The sequence below is a fragment of the Rhinichthys klamathensis genome, unplaced genomic scaffold (genome assembly GCF_029890125.1).
Source record: "Rhinichthys klamathensis goyatoka isolate OS25496 unplaced genomic scaffold, OSU_Roscu_1.1 h1tg000053l_1, whole genome shotgun sequence".
Classification (NCBI taxonomy): domain Eukaryota; kingdom Metazoa; phylum Chordata; class Actinopteri; order Cypriniformes; family Leuciscidae; genus Rhinichthys; species Rhinichthys klamathensis.
In genome coordinates this window covers 3,346,312-3,365,851 of record NW_026606598.1, presented here as the reverse complement: position 1 = coordinate 3,365,851, position 19,540 = coordinate 3,346,312, and the positions used below count along the sequence as shown (strand labels likewise).

The 19,540-nt window shown below is 37.0% G+C and overlaps 1 protein-coding gene across 1 annotated transcript in view; it reads left to right on the top strand.

The window, feature by feature from the left end:
- The first annotated feature begins 2,078 nt into the window (after positions 1–2,078).
- The window catches only part of si:ch211-250c4.3 (uncharacterized protein LOC100535981 homolog), a 29,284-nt gene continuing 11,822 nt past the window's right edge, over positions 2,079–19,540 (top strand). Inside the window, exons 1-2 of the mRNA XM_056248216.1 lie at positions 2,079–2,450; positions 11,782–12,578. Coding sequence (XP_056104191.1) covers positions 2,372–2,450; positions 11,782–12,578 — 876 coding nt within the window. The 5' untranslated portion in view covers positions 2,079–2,371. The remainder of the gene's footprint in view (positions 2,451–11,781; positions 12,579–19,540) is intronic.

Genomic DNA, 19,540 nt, shown 5'->3' with positions numbered 1-19,540 from the left:
CCTAAATTGTGTAATGTAATGGTACGTTATTACAATTTTTGTCCTGTAATTTGGAATCAGTAATGGATTGTATGTTATTAGTGATTGTAAGTTATTTTTAAGATATGTAATATATTTATTTTAATTGTAAATTATTTCTTTACAGTCAATTTAACAAAAATATAACACTCGTAGATAGTAGTTGAGAAAATCCTGTAAAAAATAGTTCTTGTACAGGTAATTTGTCTACTTATAACAAAAGCAATTTTTTTAGACCTCATATTAATTCAGAAACTGGTTATTTGTACTTAAAAATGCACATAATGATGTCTCTCCACTGTTGTAGTAATTTTTAGAGTTGTGGTTTTGTTGTAACAGTTGTTTTGGAAACTTTGCGTGGGGTCGGGAACTGAAAAACATCATCTTTACAGTAAAAAGCCAATGGTTGACTGCATAACAAAGGTTTCATGCAAGCGGGAAGAATATAATCATATTCAACAGGCATTACACATCCAGGGAACCTGAGGCTTTCATGCTCTTCATTTGGTTTTACAATGAGACTGCATTTGGAGACCTCAGCATTGTCCAGGCCTGTCTGAGGTAATTACCCTTTCTTAGCTTCATCTTCTAGCCCAGGGCGATCTCTAACCACTCGACTGTGCCTGTCACCCAACCAATGTCCTCACCTGTTCTTTACCAAAACAACTGAGAACAAGAACGGCTTCGGATGTCAGCAGCAGTGTCAAAAAAACAACCTTATCTGCTATTAAAGATATAATTAGGCTGTGATAAACATTACAAAAAAGTGACAAATTACTGCAATGTTTATTTTCACAGAACAATGGGACGCTTCATTTAATGCTGCATTACTTTTCGAACTTTCCCTCCTCCCACGTCTGAACTAAGGAGCGGCTGAGAAAGACTTTCATTGTGACCCTGAAAACTGTAGTGTGTGGGTGCATCTGAATTCCATCCTTTTCTAAGAAAAGTTGGACATATTTTTACAATTCAGTATTGAATAATGAAATATGAGCAATTTAGCTATGAAGAACTTAGAAAAAGATAGGTTTAAATAACCACGACTGATGTTTATGCTGAGAGCAATTTGTTGATTATAGTAAATCAATTTTCTTTACATCTCAAAGTCTTTAATATCCCCGAATGTGTTATTACTGAAGACATTTTTCAGTTTCATGGGTATTTTCTTCTAGTAAAATGTTGGCTTGACAAAATCTTGTCTAAAGGTTTAAATAGGTTTAAAAAGCCCTGAAGTTTTAAGCATATTGAAAAAGTGTACTAATAGCCTACTTTAAAATAATAAGCTTAAGTTTGAACTGAATATAATGTTTTCGGACACTTAAAATGTATTATAGCTTAGATTTATATTAAACGCAGTTAGCCAAATTTTAGAGTGTTTTTTGACCAACTTAAGTAGGACTTTGTACATCTTTAGCCTATTATGCAATTTCATTAATCCATAGTTTTTGTAATTTAGTTGAAGAAGTGTATGTATATATGACAATTTCTATTGAAACTTGTATGTCATGTATTTAAAAATATTTGTAATTACACATTTGTAATGATGCTGTTGCAATTTAGTACTTTTAATACTGTATATAGCTACTTTAAATATTATATCAATTGAATAACACACTAAAGTTTCAAGTACTTTATACTTAAGTATGCTAATCAACTAATCAAAATACTTCTATAAAACTTGACACACGATTATTGAAACAATAATTTAAAATGCACTTTAAAGTAAAAAGAAAGTTAAGAAACATGTTAAGAAACAGTCATGAAAGTGTGTGTGTGTGTGTGTGGGGCACAAGAAAATAAGGCAAAATACATAGTTTGAAGTTCTGTGTAAAGTTTAGTGGATGTAGATTGACCTCAAACCCAAGTTTGTACAATAACAGTATGCTAGCTTTAATGAGTGCAATGTCTTCTGAGAAGAAATATTATTCATTGGTATATGATTGCACATTTTCCAACTTCTCCCACTATCTCTCCCTCTCTCTCTCTCTCTACACACGCACACAAATGTTTCTCCGGAGTCTTTCCCCTCCCTCCATCTGGCAGTCCGTCACCCCTCCTCCTCCAGCTGCTGATGGTCTGCTCATTCTCCTCAGTGAGAGGACAGCACACACACTCCTTCACAACCAGCCTCCTTCTCTCACATACACTCGTGTATGAAACTTTTCCGGCAGTATGTTCAAAACTGGATATACCCCGAGCAGCACAGATTTCTGGAACATCTGAACAATTTGAGCACTCTATTGAGGAGAAGGAAGATCATCCAGCATTAAGGTATGAGGTGTGCTTGAATAAGCCACTGAGGAGGGGTTTTTCCTCTTGACACCGAAAGCTACTGAAGTTTTGCACATCAACAATGAGTCTTAAGAAGAGGAAACCAAGCATGGTGTTCAGCTGGCACAAGTCTTTTGCTATCCTTGCCCCTTGGAGAAAAGGTAAGTTGCGTGACTCAATATGCGATCTTATGCTGAATGCATGGAGTCATTGCTTCACCAGTCGGCTGCATGCAACACCTGGATCTGCAGCACAGGTAGTAATTTGTCTGGCTGAGGTGTTGGAGGATATTTAGAAACCTGTCATTTGAACTCTGAGGTGTTTTCTGCTTGGTTGAACATGGTTAGTGTTATCTTCAAAAAAACATTCAGTTTCACAGGTAGTTGGGCTGATGTCATTTCAATTAAGTTAGCTCTAAAAGCTGAGCTCGTATAGAAAACCCACAAGCTTTAGCCACAGACTTTATTATATATACAGTGTTGTTTTTAACTGCAGTTGTAAGTGTTGCTTTGGTGTTAACTAGAAAAACATGTGGCAAAACAAGGGGCAATTTGTGTTTAATTAGTAAGAAATTCAAATCAAACATCAGCTTAATGAGTAACATTTTATAAGCCATTTGTTTTGTTTTAGTGTAAATCACAGAAGCATTTTGTCTAGACTTTATATTGTGCAATTGTAATTGTGATTGTTCAATCTAGGGTTCTTGTTTCAGAAGCCTTTCTACACATCATATAACCAGAATGTTGAAACAGTTTATGAACATATAGCAAAACCTAAAATATCCTGTATAAAATTGAAATCGAGAAATGAATTAAATACATAATCTGTTTCTATTTACTGTAAAAAAATTATATGATCAATAAGTTATGACAACATATGTTTTTACATTGCTTAAACTCAACAAAATAAGTTAAGCAATTTTCAACTTTTTTATAGGTTCTACAAGATTCAACTCAATTTAATGTAATTTAAGTTGAAATGACTTAAACATCCAAGTTAATTGTAAATTTACAATTAACAACTTTTTTTAGTCTTTCATATTGGTTTCTGGGCTTTTAAAGCATCAGTACATTTGTATTTCAAAAGAACTAGAGAATAAAGAGTTTTGTGTAACTTAAAAAGTTATAATAAAACATTTCTAAAACCGTTTTGGTTGTAATTGGAACCTTGCAAAACAGATATCAATGGGATTGTCTCTCATGTGAATGTTTATGTCTTATAGAGACTAAATTAGTTTAATAAGTAGCTGTGATTCTCAATATATGACAGTTTAGATGATCAGTGTTACCATAAAGGAAGACAGTGAGAGGAGAGTGTCACACAGGTGTTTCAACCTCAAGCAAAACTCACATAAGAAACAGAGTGATATCAGATGTGAATGTTTTAGTGGTGACAGATTCTTGAGAGGGGCTCTTCTCTACTTGAGTTATATTATACGTGACTCATAACTGCAACCAGGCACAGCTGCACTGAGTCGAATTCTTCATGCGTAGGATCAGTGTGTGAAATCACAGACACACATGACTCAGTCAGGTAATATGGATATATGAAGCTGTCCTGAAGGGACAAGACGAGAGCTGTCACCATTATTGTAGTGACATTCAGATTGAGAGTGTCTCACAGAAAAATAAGTCTTCACTGTTGTTTGTCAATTCTGGATTACTTGTACCTTGATTGTGGTCATAAGTGGAAAACTGTAAGTAGAAAATCAAATCTTACTCTCTCTCTCAAAAAAAAAGGTGGTGGGGGAGAAGAGTGGGGTGAGTTTGCCTGAAGGCTTGACTGATGTTACTGCTCCCGCACATTCTTGCCTTATCCTAATGCTGTTAGATAATGAAAGACTGGGCCGTTCAGCTCACATTGATAATGTGCTTCTGGAAAGACTCCTTAGGGTCAAAACCACTGCCTTGGTGGAGAACAGGGAAAATGTTCTGGCATTGTGATGAGAGAGACAGAGAAGTGTGAGGCACTAGAGGTCTGCTGGATTTAGATTAGGAAGAAAGGGGGAAAAGGTGTAGGGCTGTATTTCACACCTCATCAAACCTGACATCTGGCCTCTGTCACCTCCTTCAGCAAGGAGCAATTCAGTCAAAAAGTCAATGGATTACAACTTTACAATCCGGGAATCGTGAATGTGTGGTTCGCCCATAAGAAATTCACCTCAATTACGCTAGGTTTTTTTTTTTTTTTTTTTTTTTTAAATGTTTTGCCCCTTGAGAAAAAAAAGTGCACTTGATTGTACTGAATTGCACATGTAGTGTACTTCGAATCTTAAAAGTATATTTAAAAAAAAAAAGCTATACTTGCAGATAATGAAATAAAAGGCAACTTAAGTGTACTTAAGAGTATGTTTCATGACGGTTTCTTAACACACTTCAGTACACTTTTAAAAAATGCTCTAATGTCAAATTAAAAGTTTTCTTTAAAGTACATTTTAAATCATTGTTTTAATAATCATTTTAAAGTTTTAAAGAAGTACACTCATATTTGACTAACATACTAAAGCACTTGTGCATACTCGATTATAATTTTAGTGTTACATTTTAGTTGCAACTTCATTATTACAAATGTTCATTACAAATATATTTAAATATATGACATCCAAGTCTCAATATAAATTACATTAATGTATATTTTTACCATCAATTCTCAGAACATACTTCAAAGACAATATTGTAATTCTAAAGTAACATCTAAAGTTGAACTTAAAGGGTTAGTTCACCCAAAAATTAAAATTCTGTCATCATTTACTCACCCTCATGTCTTTCGTTCATCTTTGGAACACAAATCTTCCAATTTTCTGAAGACTCGATCGCTTTATATGATGAAGAGAACAAACCTCATTGGTTCTTGCAGAAGCTCAAACGTGCTGCGTAACACGAGAATGAACCTCATTGGTTCTCTCACGTCGAGCGAACCTGTTTGAGCTTCCGTTTCCCATGATGTGTGAGTTGATGAATGTTTTTATGTGAATAAAAGCCTAAATTCAATCTGTTCATCATATTAAGCGACTGTGTCTTTTCAGAAAATTTGGAATAACCTCTCAATTCATATGGATTAGTTTTACGACCCCTTTATGAACTTTTTGAAATGTCAAAGTGGTAGTTGAGCAGACTGTCAATGGAGAGACAGAAATATCTCAGACTTCATTTAAAATATCTCCATTTGTTTGGAACGACATGAAGGTGAGCAAATGGTGCAGATCTTCAGTTTCCATTCAACCAATGTTTAATATAAAAAATGACAAATAGTAATACTGATGCAAGTCTTAAAAATGTGTATTTATTAAATAGAATATATAGGTTCCTGTGTTATGGCTTGTAAGGCCAGAACTAAAACAGTCCATATATGGATTCTAGCGAACCGATTATTAGCTTATGTGCTCTCGGGGTCATTCAGTCTGGCCACCCATGTGCTAACAGGGTTCTGACATTCTCCTGGCTGTAAAAATAGAAGACCTGCCCTGGCCTGCCTCTGACCTCTCCACCCATAATCACAATGGATGTGTCTGCAGACAAGACCGACCCACTATACTTATCCCACTGCATCCCCTAACAATACTGTCAAGCCGCTGAAACTCATTTAAAAAAAAACACTGCACTTCAATTCAACAAAAGCTGTTTTTTTTTGCTAAGAACTATTTTTGTTTTACAAATGAAGATTCCTAAAACAGAGCTTTACTCTGAAAGTTTTAAGGCTTTACTCATGAAAGTAGACAAAATGTATGCATCCATGACCATTTATCAGTCATGAGCAGTAAATCAGTGAACGTAATATTTATGGCAATGAACACCCTTATAATTATGATAAAATAGGGTGCCTGCATGCATGTGGCTTTAGTTTCACGTCATGTCAGACGTGATGATGTAAAAAGAACTGATGAACCGGTTCAGAGAAATTAATCAGACTTCCCATCACTGTCAAGAGCATAGCTGTATATCATCTTACTGACTGATGTTACTGATAATGCCAGTTAAACTGGGTGTAGGCTCTAATTTTGTGTTAGTAAAGCAGAACTCACAAACATAGCAGTGTTGAAATGTGGTAAACATGAGCGGGTGAGGCCAGATGGAGTAAACATGTTCTTGTCGAAGCTTGTGAATTCTTCACATTTCATCCCTGTGAATGTTTCTATCGAGGGCCTTTAATGATTCTCACATTCTTCATCTCAAATGAATAGCAGCAACTTTTGGTTATTGAAGCAGACTTTTCTTCTCCCTTTCAGGACAGATAATTGACACAATATGTTTTGAGTAGTTATGTCTCGCAGAAATCCTTCAAATTAAATATTTATTAGACTTATAACATCCATCTGGAACATATCAGTGTTTTTACTAAATCTACATACAGCTGTAAAATACACTGGAGCAGATGATTCCAGGATTCTTGAATGTGAACAGAGTATTTTATCAGATCAAATATGTGAGGAACTTGCCAGTTGTACACAGTGAACAACATTCTCCACTGACCTAGAAGAAAAACCCTACTGCAGGTGGCATGTGACTAACAGTGCTGCTTTAAAAGAGAGAAAAATCAGTGAATAAGAAAATATGCACAAAGCAACCTCTAAAGATTATGGAGGCCCATTTCCGCCACACAAGGAAAATAAATCATGCTTTGGTAAATAATAATTATGACATAAAAAGCCAAAATTATAACATACTGGGCCCTATCTTGCACCCAGCGCAATTGACTTTGTACACCGACGCATGTATCATTCGTATTTTGCACCCGTGCAAAGCGGACTTTTCCCTCCACAGACGCACGCCGGTAAACTAGGGAATGAACTTGCGCTCCCTGGGCGGTTCAGCGCAAAAAGGAGGCGTGTTTCGGCGCAAACAATCCCTGGTGCTATTTTGCAGTTCCAGAAAACAATTGCGCCACTGACCAGAAAAAAACTAGTCTAAAGTCAGTGTTGCGCGTAAATTCAGATGCTATTTTAAGCGCGCATGCTTGGCCATAATACAGAGTGTGAACAACGCGCATACACTGTAGATGATTCTCTCATAGATGCATTTTACTTTTTGCAAATTATACATTATCATAAGGAAAAATATTAAAGCACGAGTGAAATCATTGTTGTGTCCATGACGATAGGAAAAATAGGCATAAAGCTTACACATTTACCCCAAATATTATATGCATGTTTAACCGAATGCTAATTTGGGTTTATCCCACAATGTCACTTCTCTTTCTTTTACGGCCCTGACGAGAACATCGATCTCCTCGGCTGTGAACCGATTGTGAAGCACGCCTAGTAAATGCGCCGTTATAATAGTAGGCTATTGCGCCATATGGAACAAGCGCACCTCGTTCATCATGCTCTTAAAGGGAATGTGATATGACGCTCTTATTGGTTTGTTTCCCGTTACGCCCAAACCACACCTATGAATAATGAAGCTACTTCAGACCAACCCCTTTTAGATTTGCGTCGAGCGCAAGAGTCATTTATCCCGCCGGTTAAATAGCAACAGCGCCGAGATCCGCCCACAAAGTTACTTGCGCTTTGCGCTTGACACTTGCGTTTTAGATTGTTAAAATAGGGCCCACTATGTCATAATGTTGAGTTTAAAAATGAAATTATGGCATAAAAAGTCTAAACTATGAGATACTAAGTCGTAATTTTAAGATAAAAAGAAATTACGACATACTCTCATATTTGTGAGATAAAAGATAGAATTATGACATAAAAGTCAAAGTTCTTACATACTAAGTCGAAATAGTTTAAACTATGACATAAAAAGTCAAAATTATAAATGAGATACTGAGTTATAATTATAGATAAGAGATAAACATTTAAATTCTAACTGTAACATGTCAAAATTATGAGATAAAACATCATAATTATTACACAAATGAAAACTCAACTTTTCATGTTATGACTTTTTTCTCAATTTCCACTTAGTATGTCATAATTTTGACTTTTTATCTCACAAATATGACAGCATATTGTAATTTCGACTTTTTATCTCATAATGACTTTTTAAGCACAAAATTCCAAAGAAGATTGACAAAGACTGACAAAGACACAGATATGTGTCGATATTCCTATAGGGTTGTACCTGCCTTTCACTCCTGAAATAATCCCCAATCAGATATTTGCAGCCTCCCGAGTGATAAGGACCAGAAATATGTGGGGTTTGATTCCCGCCAACACTATCATTGACCTGTTTTTATTTTAAATGCATTATACTCTGCAGAATGAAGGACCTTAGCATTACTTACATTCCTGGCTGCCAGGGGCTAGCGAGGGCTTTTTGATCTCTCTTTACAAGCGGCCACGTCTGAGCGATGTTAATTGAAAACCGAGGGGGATTTAGATGCTGACTACTTGCCCCTACTGAGTGGCATCAAAAATGTCCCACCATCAGCAGTTCTGGAGAGCACGGGTGTATGAAAGACTGACCCAATGGCTCGGTCTAATTGACCTGTAGAAGTAAATTAGCTAAAATATTATTCAGGGCCTCACATAGAGAACTCCAATTACTGTAGGCTTGGGTTTCATGTTGGGACTGCTTGTAGGTAATTATCGGACAATGTACTGGTTTTTTTTTTCAGTCTCTTATGTTTCATATTTGTATGGCATGGTGCAGAGTAGCCCACTACAGTTAACTCTGATTAGACTAAAATGCTGCTGTATTTCATGGATGTTTCTTCAGATATGTTCATAGTGTCTTCTTGCACTCATCATGGACAGACACATTAGAAACTTGAATTCCACCTAGTTAGCATAAAAAGGATTAGAGTAATATGAAACAGGACCTGTTTGTTCAACATGATCTCATGAAAGTGCGTATATAGCACAAAATGTATTTCTCGTACCATTCATACGGCATAAATCGTTTTTTGCGTGCAAATGCATGCACTGTAAACCCATTAAACCCAGGGTTTGGAGTGTGTGCGTATTACACGCCATAAAGTACGTATCATATGTACGTGAAAACTATGTTTGGCGTATAAATGGTACGAAAAATTTTATGGTAAGATTTTTTATTTTTTTTATTTAGATTAGATAAAATTGAACAATGAAGTCTGTTTGTAGTTGATTTTACACAGGAGTTATGGAGTCCAGGTGTTGTGTACACACACATGGGTTTATGAGAAAGGACTGTAAAAACACAGGCACTGATTTGAATGGGAAAAAACCTGGAGCAGAAGCAAAGGTGGTATGACCTCACGTAATTGAAACACTATCAGTGTTTTCACAGTTAGTATCCAATCTGAAAAAAAAAGATCATAAATTCTTTTCTCTTAGAACACATGGGAGTGCTTATTATTAAAAGTGACACAAAAAACACTCTATCTAGCTGGGAATGGCTAAAGTGGCTATTAATGTTATCTTTTTCAAGGCCTCGTGAAATAACTTAGCCTACCATATGATTTCCACCATAGCATTGTATCGGTGTGAAGAGTATGTCAAAGCTAAAAGCTATTTAAAAGCCAATTTCCTCACAGTATGTAAATTAGTGAAGCATTTCCTTCTAAAAAATATTCAGATTGAATATCCTGTGAATCATCTAATTAACCATTCATTTCCACTCCACTGAGAGCTTCCCGTCACACCTCTTCCTGACAATCAAGATAAAAACAAAACAAAACAAGAGACAACGAATTCAAATTTTAAACAGAGAAAACCTAAAAGAGAACTGTGCAATATATATACAGTATATATGTATATATATATATTTAATTTGCCTTATTTCTATCCAGTACTCGACTGACAAGTGCATTTAAAAGTGCATTTTTTCAGTTGAAGATGCAAGCACAGACTTTTATTATGAAAATAGTGAGATGAAGAAATTATATGAATGACACCTGAAATGTATTAGATTTCTAATACGGTACTATGAAAGAGATGAGCCTCATAATATCATTAAGCTAATGCACAGATCAAAGATTAGAACAGGACAGAACTATATGACTCTTTGTAGAAAACTGACGCTAAGAGATAAGCACTCTTCTTTCAGCATAGGAAAGCATGTCTGCATACAAATTCTTTTAAATGATTTGAATAATGAGAGCTGAAGTATGCAGTGAAATTTAGTTTTACTTTTGTCTCTACACAAGTGAGAATTTTTCTAATACCAATGCTTTAACCTGTTAACTGGCACCCCCCCCTTTTTTTTGCATAGACATAAAAATCACTATCCAAACTTAAATGGTTGTAATTCAGGAATGCTTTGGAATATAGACCTATGGCTGGTCTTGTTTTAAAGAAGACATTTTCCAGATTATTGTAGAAGTCCAGAAATTGTAAAAAATGAAACAGAAAAAAAGTTATATAAGTTTGAGTTTATGAAATTGTGTAATGTAAAAATATAATGATTAATATTTTATATAAAATATATATATTACAAAATATATTTTACTCTAAAACTGCAAGAAAAATAAAGTCAAATATCTGAACAAGTTGTATTCCAAATTTTAGGTTGATATCTCAAAAAATGAGCTTTCAGTAAGATTTTATTCGGGCGCAGTACCCAACTTTTTCACTAGGTGAACACCAGAATCCATTACTGCCCATATAAGGGCGCCTCCATTTTCATATGTTTTGAGTGATCTGAACCATGTATTTCCATAATTTTCATACAATTTATGAAGTAGACATCCTATTCAGAAGTAGTAGGGGTGGTTTGGCAGTATTTGATTTGAATTAAACCTCTAATAAATGCATAAAGACTACGTTATAGCGTTATAGCTCGCAGCCGCATTACAAATCGAGAATCCATACATTTTTCTTTATATTTAAAACATTTTCAGACCTTTTTTTCTCATAAAATGGAATTGGTGTTATCTTTTGAACTCATGGCATGAAAACAAACTGAGGTTTCTACCAATCTTTCATGATTTTTCATGTTTATTGTTATTTCAAAATAAAGGCCTAAATACTCCTAATGAATATGAAATATTCTTGTTGCAAATTGATAAATTTCTGCTCCTCTGTAATATATTTTAGATAACAGCCACCAAATATGAAAACTAGAGATTTTAAGCTTTCAAATGATATATAGTTTGGAAATATTACTTTAGGTTTTTACTAAGATATTATTGTTTTAAACATGCAATGGCAAATGGGCCCGCATGCAGGGTTAAGAGGTTAAAGCTGTGTGTGTATTTTTTTGTGTGCAATTTGAAATATTTTCCCCTATCCCAATTTAATGTTTAGAGACAAATATAAGTCCAGAAGATAGTTGGTTTCCCTGAGAAGTGTAAACATTGTGGCTCTGTGGTGATATTGAAATATTGCTGTTTGTTTGAGCATCTTGTCCAGCCAATGGAGTGAGTTTGTCTGGTAGACAGGAGGAGTCTTCTGGAAACCAGTTTGAAAATAATCATAATTTTTGCATTTCCATCTGGCGGTACTAGTTGCGCACAAAATACACACTTCAAAATAACTTTAATAGGGATAGTGATTACATGATTTTATGGTATTTTATGATTTTAATATTGTGAAAGTACAAAATTATTAAAATGTTTTTATTTGTTTTGCAGGTAAAGGGGATATTGTTTTAGAGAATGAAGTTGTACTAACAAAAATGAAGCTCCTCAACAACTTCCCTGAGAAACTACTAAATGTTGAGGATTCCATTTCAACCATCTCCATTTCAATGTCTGAGCAGGATAACAGAGAGCCTCTCCAGGCTGATGAGGTGATCTCCATCCATAGCGCTGCTCCAGATACAACTGTGACTGAATCAAAAACAGACTATCTATCTTCGATTTTTGCTGATTCTGAGCTTCAAAGATTGTATAAATTTGAATCTGAGGACTCTGGGGTAGAGATGACTAGTGGAGCAACCTCCCCATCCACCCCAACTGGTTCAGAGCAAAGCTTTGTGGTCCACAGTAGAGGGTCTTCATGTGACTCTGGCAACCTGAACTCTCATGTACCTGCTGACAATCCTCTTGAAGACAGTTCGGTCTTTTTGGAAACTGAACAAATGTCTTGTAAATGTGCTGAACAAGATACTCTTACCATTCTGGGAGACAGAAGAGAGGATGAGAATGCTGATGATGATTTAATAGACCTGATGGCAGATTCAGAGAGGTCCGAGGACAGAACCCTGAGGAATACCATGGAGAACTGTGAAGATGAAATTGAAATCATATCAGCACAGGTGGAAATAACAGGCACTGCAATGGCTGAGGACACGATGTCAAGGAACCAGTGTTCTATTGAAGCTTGCGATGGCGAAACAGGACATGAATTTCAGCAACAGCCTTTGAGGAAAAGCACAACCAGCGACAGCTTGGATGAGTACATGGAAGAGTGCTGCAGGCTAAGTGAGGTAGTCATAACAGTTTACATATCTTTTATTGTTATTTACTTGACATCATGAAGTTATGTCTGCTTTTATATAAACAACAATGGTCTACGATATAGCAAGCATTTAAATGTGAATTACACAGCATTTATTGGGAGAGTTATGTTTTTAATTAGTCTTTTCTAAAGATAAGGTAAAATCAAAAACAAAGGCGTGTACTGTAAAAACAGTTACAGATATGTAGAAATGTCTATCAAATAGAAGTAAACATCTGAAGTGGTGTTTACCTATTTTACTGGAAAACAAGGCAAAAACACTGATTAAGGTTTTTTTGCAGTGTGATTAGGAGATCAGCAGTCTAAATAATGTCTTTGAAATTAAGTTGTTTCATACCCCAGTAAAAATCAGAGTGAAATGCTCTTCCTGTCAATCAAATTCACAATGATCGTTTACCACTGCTAAACACAACATGATATAATGCTAATTGCATCCAGAAGTAAAGCACTTCATTGACATTATGTGAACTGAAAACAGTCCTGGGTTCTTAAAATGTAAGATGCAAGTGCAGAATGTGAAATTAAGCTGTTTGAGAGATGAAGAGTGTCAGTGATATGTTCATTGTGAACATGGTAAAATGAATAGCTACTGTTTACAGTTTAGAAGCACACACATATCCTTTCTCATTAGCCGTAATGACGGTCTTCCCGCAGCTTGACGTCATCAGCTCATCACTGAGTGTGTATGATTTGACCAAAAAGGAAAACAGGATAAAAGCCTTCCTGTCAGCAGTGTTTCCGTAGACATTTTTTTTCTTTCAAAAGAAACAGCTTCTTTTAGCATTTCTGCTGATTTGTAAAGATTTTTTCACCACGAAATGAAAATATAGCACACAAAAATGAGCACACCTCAGCTCGCTTCCAAGCAGCCCTTAATATTCATATTAATATTTATATGTATTTGGTTGGTCTACATACAGTAAGTGATTCTCAACTGTTTTTTCTTCAGGGCGCAAATTTTACATTGGTGACACAATACCGATACAAAAAATACGTTTTAAAATATATTGAATTTTGTTTTGGAGACACTCAAAGCAAAAGCTTGTCTTTACAATTTGAGTTTTGTTTCTAAATGCTAAATGCAATTGCTGATTACCACCGTAGCAGCCACAAAAGGTCATTCAGTGAGGCCCTGTTTACACCTGATATTAAAATGCATTTTGGTCGATCGGATAACAAGTGGATGACACCAAATACAGGTGTAAACTGGGTCTAAAAAGTTTTGAGCTTGTCCCCTTTCGACCACTTCCAGTTAGTCGAAAACGCATTCAACCGGATTGCTTCCATAGTAGACGTTTATGTGTTCGAATGTGTTCGAACAGCCGCAAAAGACCGACAAACTCTCTGCCTACGGACTTAATGCGTAAACATTATGGGAAGCGCACTAACCAGATGGGATTTTAAACTTTGCCGGCTGGAGACTCAAGTTTGGTTTGAAGACGAAAAACGTACCAAGCACAATGTTCTCTCACCATTCCTGATTTCTAACACACACTCAGTGTTCGGCGTGGTCTTGCGGCTTCCAGAGCAGCAGACTGATCTCATGAAATGGCGTATGTATGACACGCCAATTCGTATTTCCATTTTTGGCGTGTTATCAACACGCATAATCGCTTTTCAGCGTGTTTATCAACGCCGTTGACTTAACGTTACATTACTGTAGGCTATATATATATATAAATATATGACCAACCCCAACCCCCTCCCTAAACCTACCCGTCACTGGGGTTAATACCATTTATGAGTCTTCCCCTACCATCCTAGGGAAAAAAATATCGCTCCCCAGATGTAGATCTGCATTTTGGTTCGTTTCGCTCGGAGATTTAACGGCGTAGACATACACGCAAAAGATGACGGTTCGTTTCGGCGTGGACATACACGCGGATAGCTCAAAATGCGTATAGATAACACGCCACTTGACTTGAAAGTGGCGTGTATGTTTACGCAAAGTCATGATGTCATGTTGAGAGCAGAAAGCTGAAGCTCTCCGTGTGTTTTTCCGTCGTCAATAGGCGCGTTCATATGTAAATTGCCTGAGCTTATTTTGTTCATCAAAAAAATCCATACATTTACCAGCCTATAAACCCTCTCCTCGAAGAAATCAGGACAGAAGTTGTTTAAAGTGGACAAAAGAGACGTATTAAAATGCCAGTGGTAAACGGGTATGTGTCTCCCTCGTCTACTTTTGATCTGATCGACCAAAACACATCTTAATAGCAGGTGTAAACAGGGCCTGAGATGTGTGCTGGAGTACAGTTTTGAGAACTGAGAGGACGTTCTGCGGGGTGTGCTGTACAGATCTCTCCCCTTTAACGTGGCCGCCACATCACACAGCACCTGTTCATCTGTGTTGAGAGAGCATGCAGATGGCTGAGTCGATTACAGCTGCAACAGCCAATGCAATGCCTCTCATCTGGACTGTTTCCCTCAGTCCACCATGCTCGTCCAAGCCTCCCTGGATGCATCAAACAGGTGTCAAATAGCTCAAATTACTCACATATTTATCCAAATAATGCCTCTTTGATAGCTCCTAGGTCTTTTGGTGGCCAGTGACTGGACTTTTTTTTTTTTTGACGAATGGTCGACTTTATGGGAGCTGCGATGACAGGTAGCCAGGGCGGTAAACTCGGCCCTCATCATCACCTGTCACCACAGCTAATAAGCTAATTCCCTTGCCTGTTAAATGGAGCTCTGTGGCCTGAGGAAGAGGATATTGAAAAGGGACTATGAGCTTTTTTCCCATCCGCTTCAAACATGGCGACTTCAAAGGGCCTCCCTCCTCCTCGTTTCTAATCTGATTTGTTCCCAACTTATGAGGGTAGGAAGGACACAGAGCTACAGTGAAGATTTAACTGTACAGCAGGTGTATGCCAATCACAATAGACTGATTGTTTACTTATATTATATCATATTTTCTGCACTTATTTAGGGGGAAATTGAGCTAACAGTTCTACGCTTTTAAAGGGATATTTTACTCAAAAATACAAATAAATCACTTAATCACCCTCAGGGTCATTCCAAACCTGACTGTGTATTTTGTGAAACACAGAAGAAGATGTTTTGAAAAATGTCTCAGTGTTTCAGCATTCCAACCCCCAAAATAAAATGTGGCCAAATCTGTTTTGGACTCATTTAGACAATTGTTTTTCTATTTTATTCTTAATCTGACGAAGTAAACTGACTGAACAATAATATATGGACTTTTGCTAATTTCTAGTGCTATCCAGTGCACACCCCACATTTTGAGCAGATGCCGAAACATGTCACAGTTGCACTTAATAAACCCTTTATACAGCCATAACTCAAAACTCTTTGTAATTAATTATCAATAGATGAAAGCATAATCAAATTAGCCAAAATATTTCAGAAATGAAAGCACAGGGGGCAGATGATGTACAACTTCCAGTTCTGTGGAGTCCTGTGAGCTCAAATTATGTGTGGCCCTGAGTAATCAGATATGGACCAGCGAAGGGACAGCTTGTAGAAAGGTTCATTCGCAATATTTAAAGATGGCATTGGGAATTATAAATCATGTAAACGAGATTTAGACTCTTATATGTTAATCAAATGCATGTGTTCGGCTGGTAGCCAGCTAGCTTGAATATGTTAGTCTCTCTGTATGTGGTATAATGGGACATTAAAAGCATTTTTGAGTCTCAGTTGACGGATGTGTGGAGCAGAGCGAAATATGGTATCAGGGAGGAATGAAGACAGCGTAATTGCTGTTGCCCTTCTGGAGCTCCTCAGCCACCCCCAGGACAGCTACAGCTGAGGAGTTGAATTCCTCAGCTGTAGCACATGAACAGTTATAACGCCAACATTTCCATAATGCGAGTGTTAGGCTTTAATCTAATGATAGATGAGGCGTGGAGACCGGCGCTGTGTGTGCCACATCTAGCCTCAAACTTTTGGCTGACACTCCGGAATGTGACGTAACAGGTCGCGACACTTCAAGGATTTTCAATAGTTTTCAGATACACAGAAAAACACAGGATATATCAACACATCTAGCAGGACGTCTTTGGATAAATACACAAAGCTTGTTTTGTGAGAGATCATATCAGCCAACAATATTAGTTCTCAGCTTTGTTTAAGGCTCATAACCACCAGTACAATAAATGAAAATATAGTGCTAACTTCAAGAAGAACACAAGCACCATGTATCTCCCTCAGGATTGAACAGTATCACCTGAGGTCACTGTATTGGGTTGTGATGGGCCGTAAATGAATCTTTAGAAAAAAACAAGTGAACCTGGAATAATCGTCTGACTCTAGAGGAATTATGCGTTCTGTAGTTTTACAACAGCTGTTTCCATCCACCTATTTTTATGCACATTTTGGGATATTGTATAGAATAAAACGATGAATGGGAACGCCAAGATGTGCATAAATTCTAAAAATGCACATAAAAAATGTACGCGCTCTATTGATTTTTATCCAATAAGAAAACATGCACATAAACTACGAAGGAAACACATTTACCGAATAAATCCCTCGATGCGCAACATAAAACTCATGTGACTTTGACTCAACAGAGGATGTGATTGGATAACTGGACTAACCAGCGGAAGCATCGCATCGCATTGAACCAAACGCATCGCACAGCATCTCAAATGTTGGTTTGATCATTCTGAAATGCCTGAGCCAAAGTCTGTCATCTGAACTATTCGGTTTAATTACCTCCATGATCACGTTCCCAAACACCAGCATCTGAACCCAAGATAAAATGACAGCGTTTATTGCGCTTTGTCTGCGCATTTATGATTTAGGATAAAAGAGCCAGTATTTCTTCCCCGATTGCAGCAACTTCCATTTTTGTTACAGATGTTTTGCGCCAATTTCCCAGGATGCGACAATTTTGTTCTCTCTAAATCTCATCTAATCAGCTTCTATATCTGTTGAACTCACCATTGTTTTCAATGTTCTTGGTTACCACCATAAAAATCCATATACCTTTTCCTATATCTCTGAATACACATCTGGTTCCACATTCCTCTCCAGTGGTGTCACATTTAGTATTGCTTTAAAACAGACCCAGTGAAATATTTCAAATAATAAAGGATTATTTTCTCAGACACGCCTGAATGGGTTTATAATATCTTCCCTCATATACAGAGCTTACGTAATTAGAAAAATATTGTTTTTGCAATCCAACCCAGAGGCATATGCGCAATTGTTTTTCCCAGTTTGTTTTGATCTTCAGTGTACTGTTTAAAAACCACATCCTCACAGCAGAAAGAGCTACACCATCAATAACCACAACGTCACGCTTAAGTGTTAACAGCTTTATAGAAAATCATCTCCATGTTTTTGTGTGTATAGGAAAACATTCCCCGCTTTGTTTCAGGGTCTGTGCAGAAATGCACGTGAGAAACGCAGATCCTTCACATTGAAAAGAGAAGCAGGGGGAGAAAGGGAGTGGTGCTTTCCCAAACATTTGTGTCTTCCCTTCTCCTGGGTCACTAGGGATCCTGGGCAAGGGGAAGCAGATAAGATCTGTCATGTTTCTGCAGTCATTAAGGCCTGGAACAATTACTTTCCTTTGGCTACCCCACATCAAACATCAGTGCTGGTTGCTGCTTTATGAGAGAGCACCTGGTTGTGAGCCACCTGTCTACAAATGTGTAGAGAAAGATTGTAGTTATTGTACATGATCTAAGCAAGTCCAAGCCTGAAAGAGCCTCAAATAGACACTTTAACAAGTTTTGTTGAGTATAAGTGGACATCAAATTAAATAAGAAATGTCTTATATGATCCATCTAAATCAAATATGGAAGTGTGATAGTGCAGTGTTACTAGAGAAGCATGAGAAAAGTTCATGTTCAAGGGAGCAGAAGCGTGACCTGCCGAGGATCTCACACTCTTTCTGAGGAAACGAGTGATGTCAGCTCCTTGTATTTCATATCTCCGCCATGTCCTCTATTGTTTAGCCCCTGTGTTTCCATTAATGCTGGGCTTTGGGACTGGATTGGACGCAAGTGGCACGGAAAAGCTTTCGGGGTGGAAAAGCCCGAGACCTGAACTCACATCCTGCTTTTGTTGGGACACTTTTTGGAATGTTGATCATTGTATAAATATTTGTTCAAAATTTCCTTTGAATTTTTTAGAAAAAGGTGAGCATCTGCAGCTACAACCAAAAATGGAAGGATGAGTCAACAAATAGGAACCGGATCTAACACGTTTCCTAATGATAAATCACACATTTAAACTAGTTACCTTCATTTTCAAAAGCAAAAGAAAATTCAAGCTTTCAGTTGTGTGGGGTCCCAAACAATTTTTTTCATAAAGCCATTTCATTATGTAACAGTATGTTTCCACCCAAAGTTGCGAATAATGTTTCCATCCACACATTGGAATATCGCATAAAACATTTGCGAATGAAGCACCGTTTCCATCCAGTGAGTCGAAGAGAAGAAAATCGTCACTTCCTGATAAACTGGTGCTAAACATAACTAAGAAAAGTAGGAGAAGCCACTGTATATAATCATTTTCATATATAATACATTTCTTGCATCTCAGAACGTGCAGATGAAACTCAATAAACGTGTTATCTTACTTTCGGAGGCAGATGCTGCTGTTTGGGAACCCAGTCTTGTAAGAGTTCTGGGAGGTAATTATACCGAACCACTTTGACGAAAGACTTTGCTCAGGCATTTCAGAACAACCAAAACAGTATTTCAGATGCGTCCCATCTCGCAAAATCACATGATTTTTTTTATGTGCATCGAGGAATTTATTTGGTAAATTAATTTCCATTATAGTTTATGCTCATGTTCCGACTCAAACGAGCACATGTGCTTTTTACGCACATTTTAGAATTCATGCATATCTTGGCGTTTCCATCCAGCAGTTTTTAAGCGATATCCAAAAATGCGCATAAAATAGGTGGATGGAAACATAGCTAGTGTCAGTATTGGTTAATGAATGATG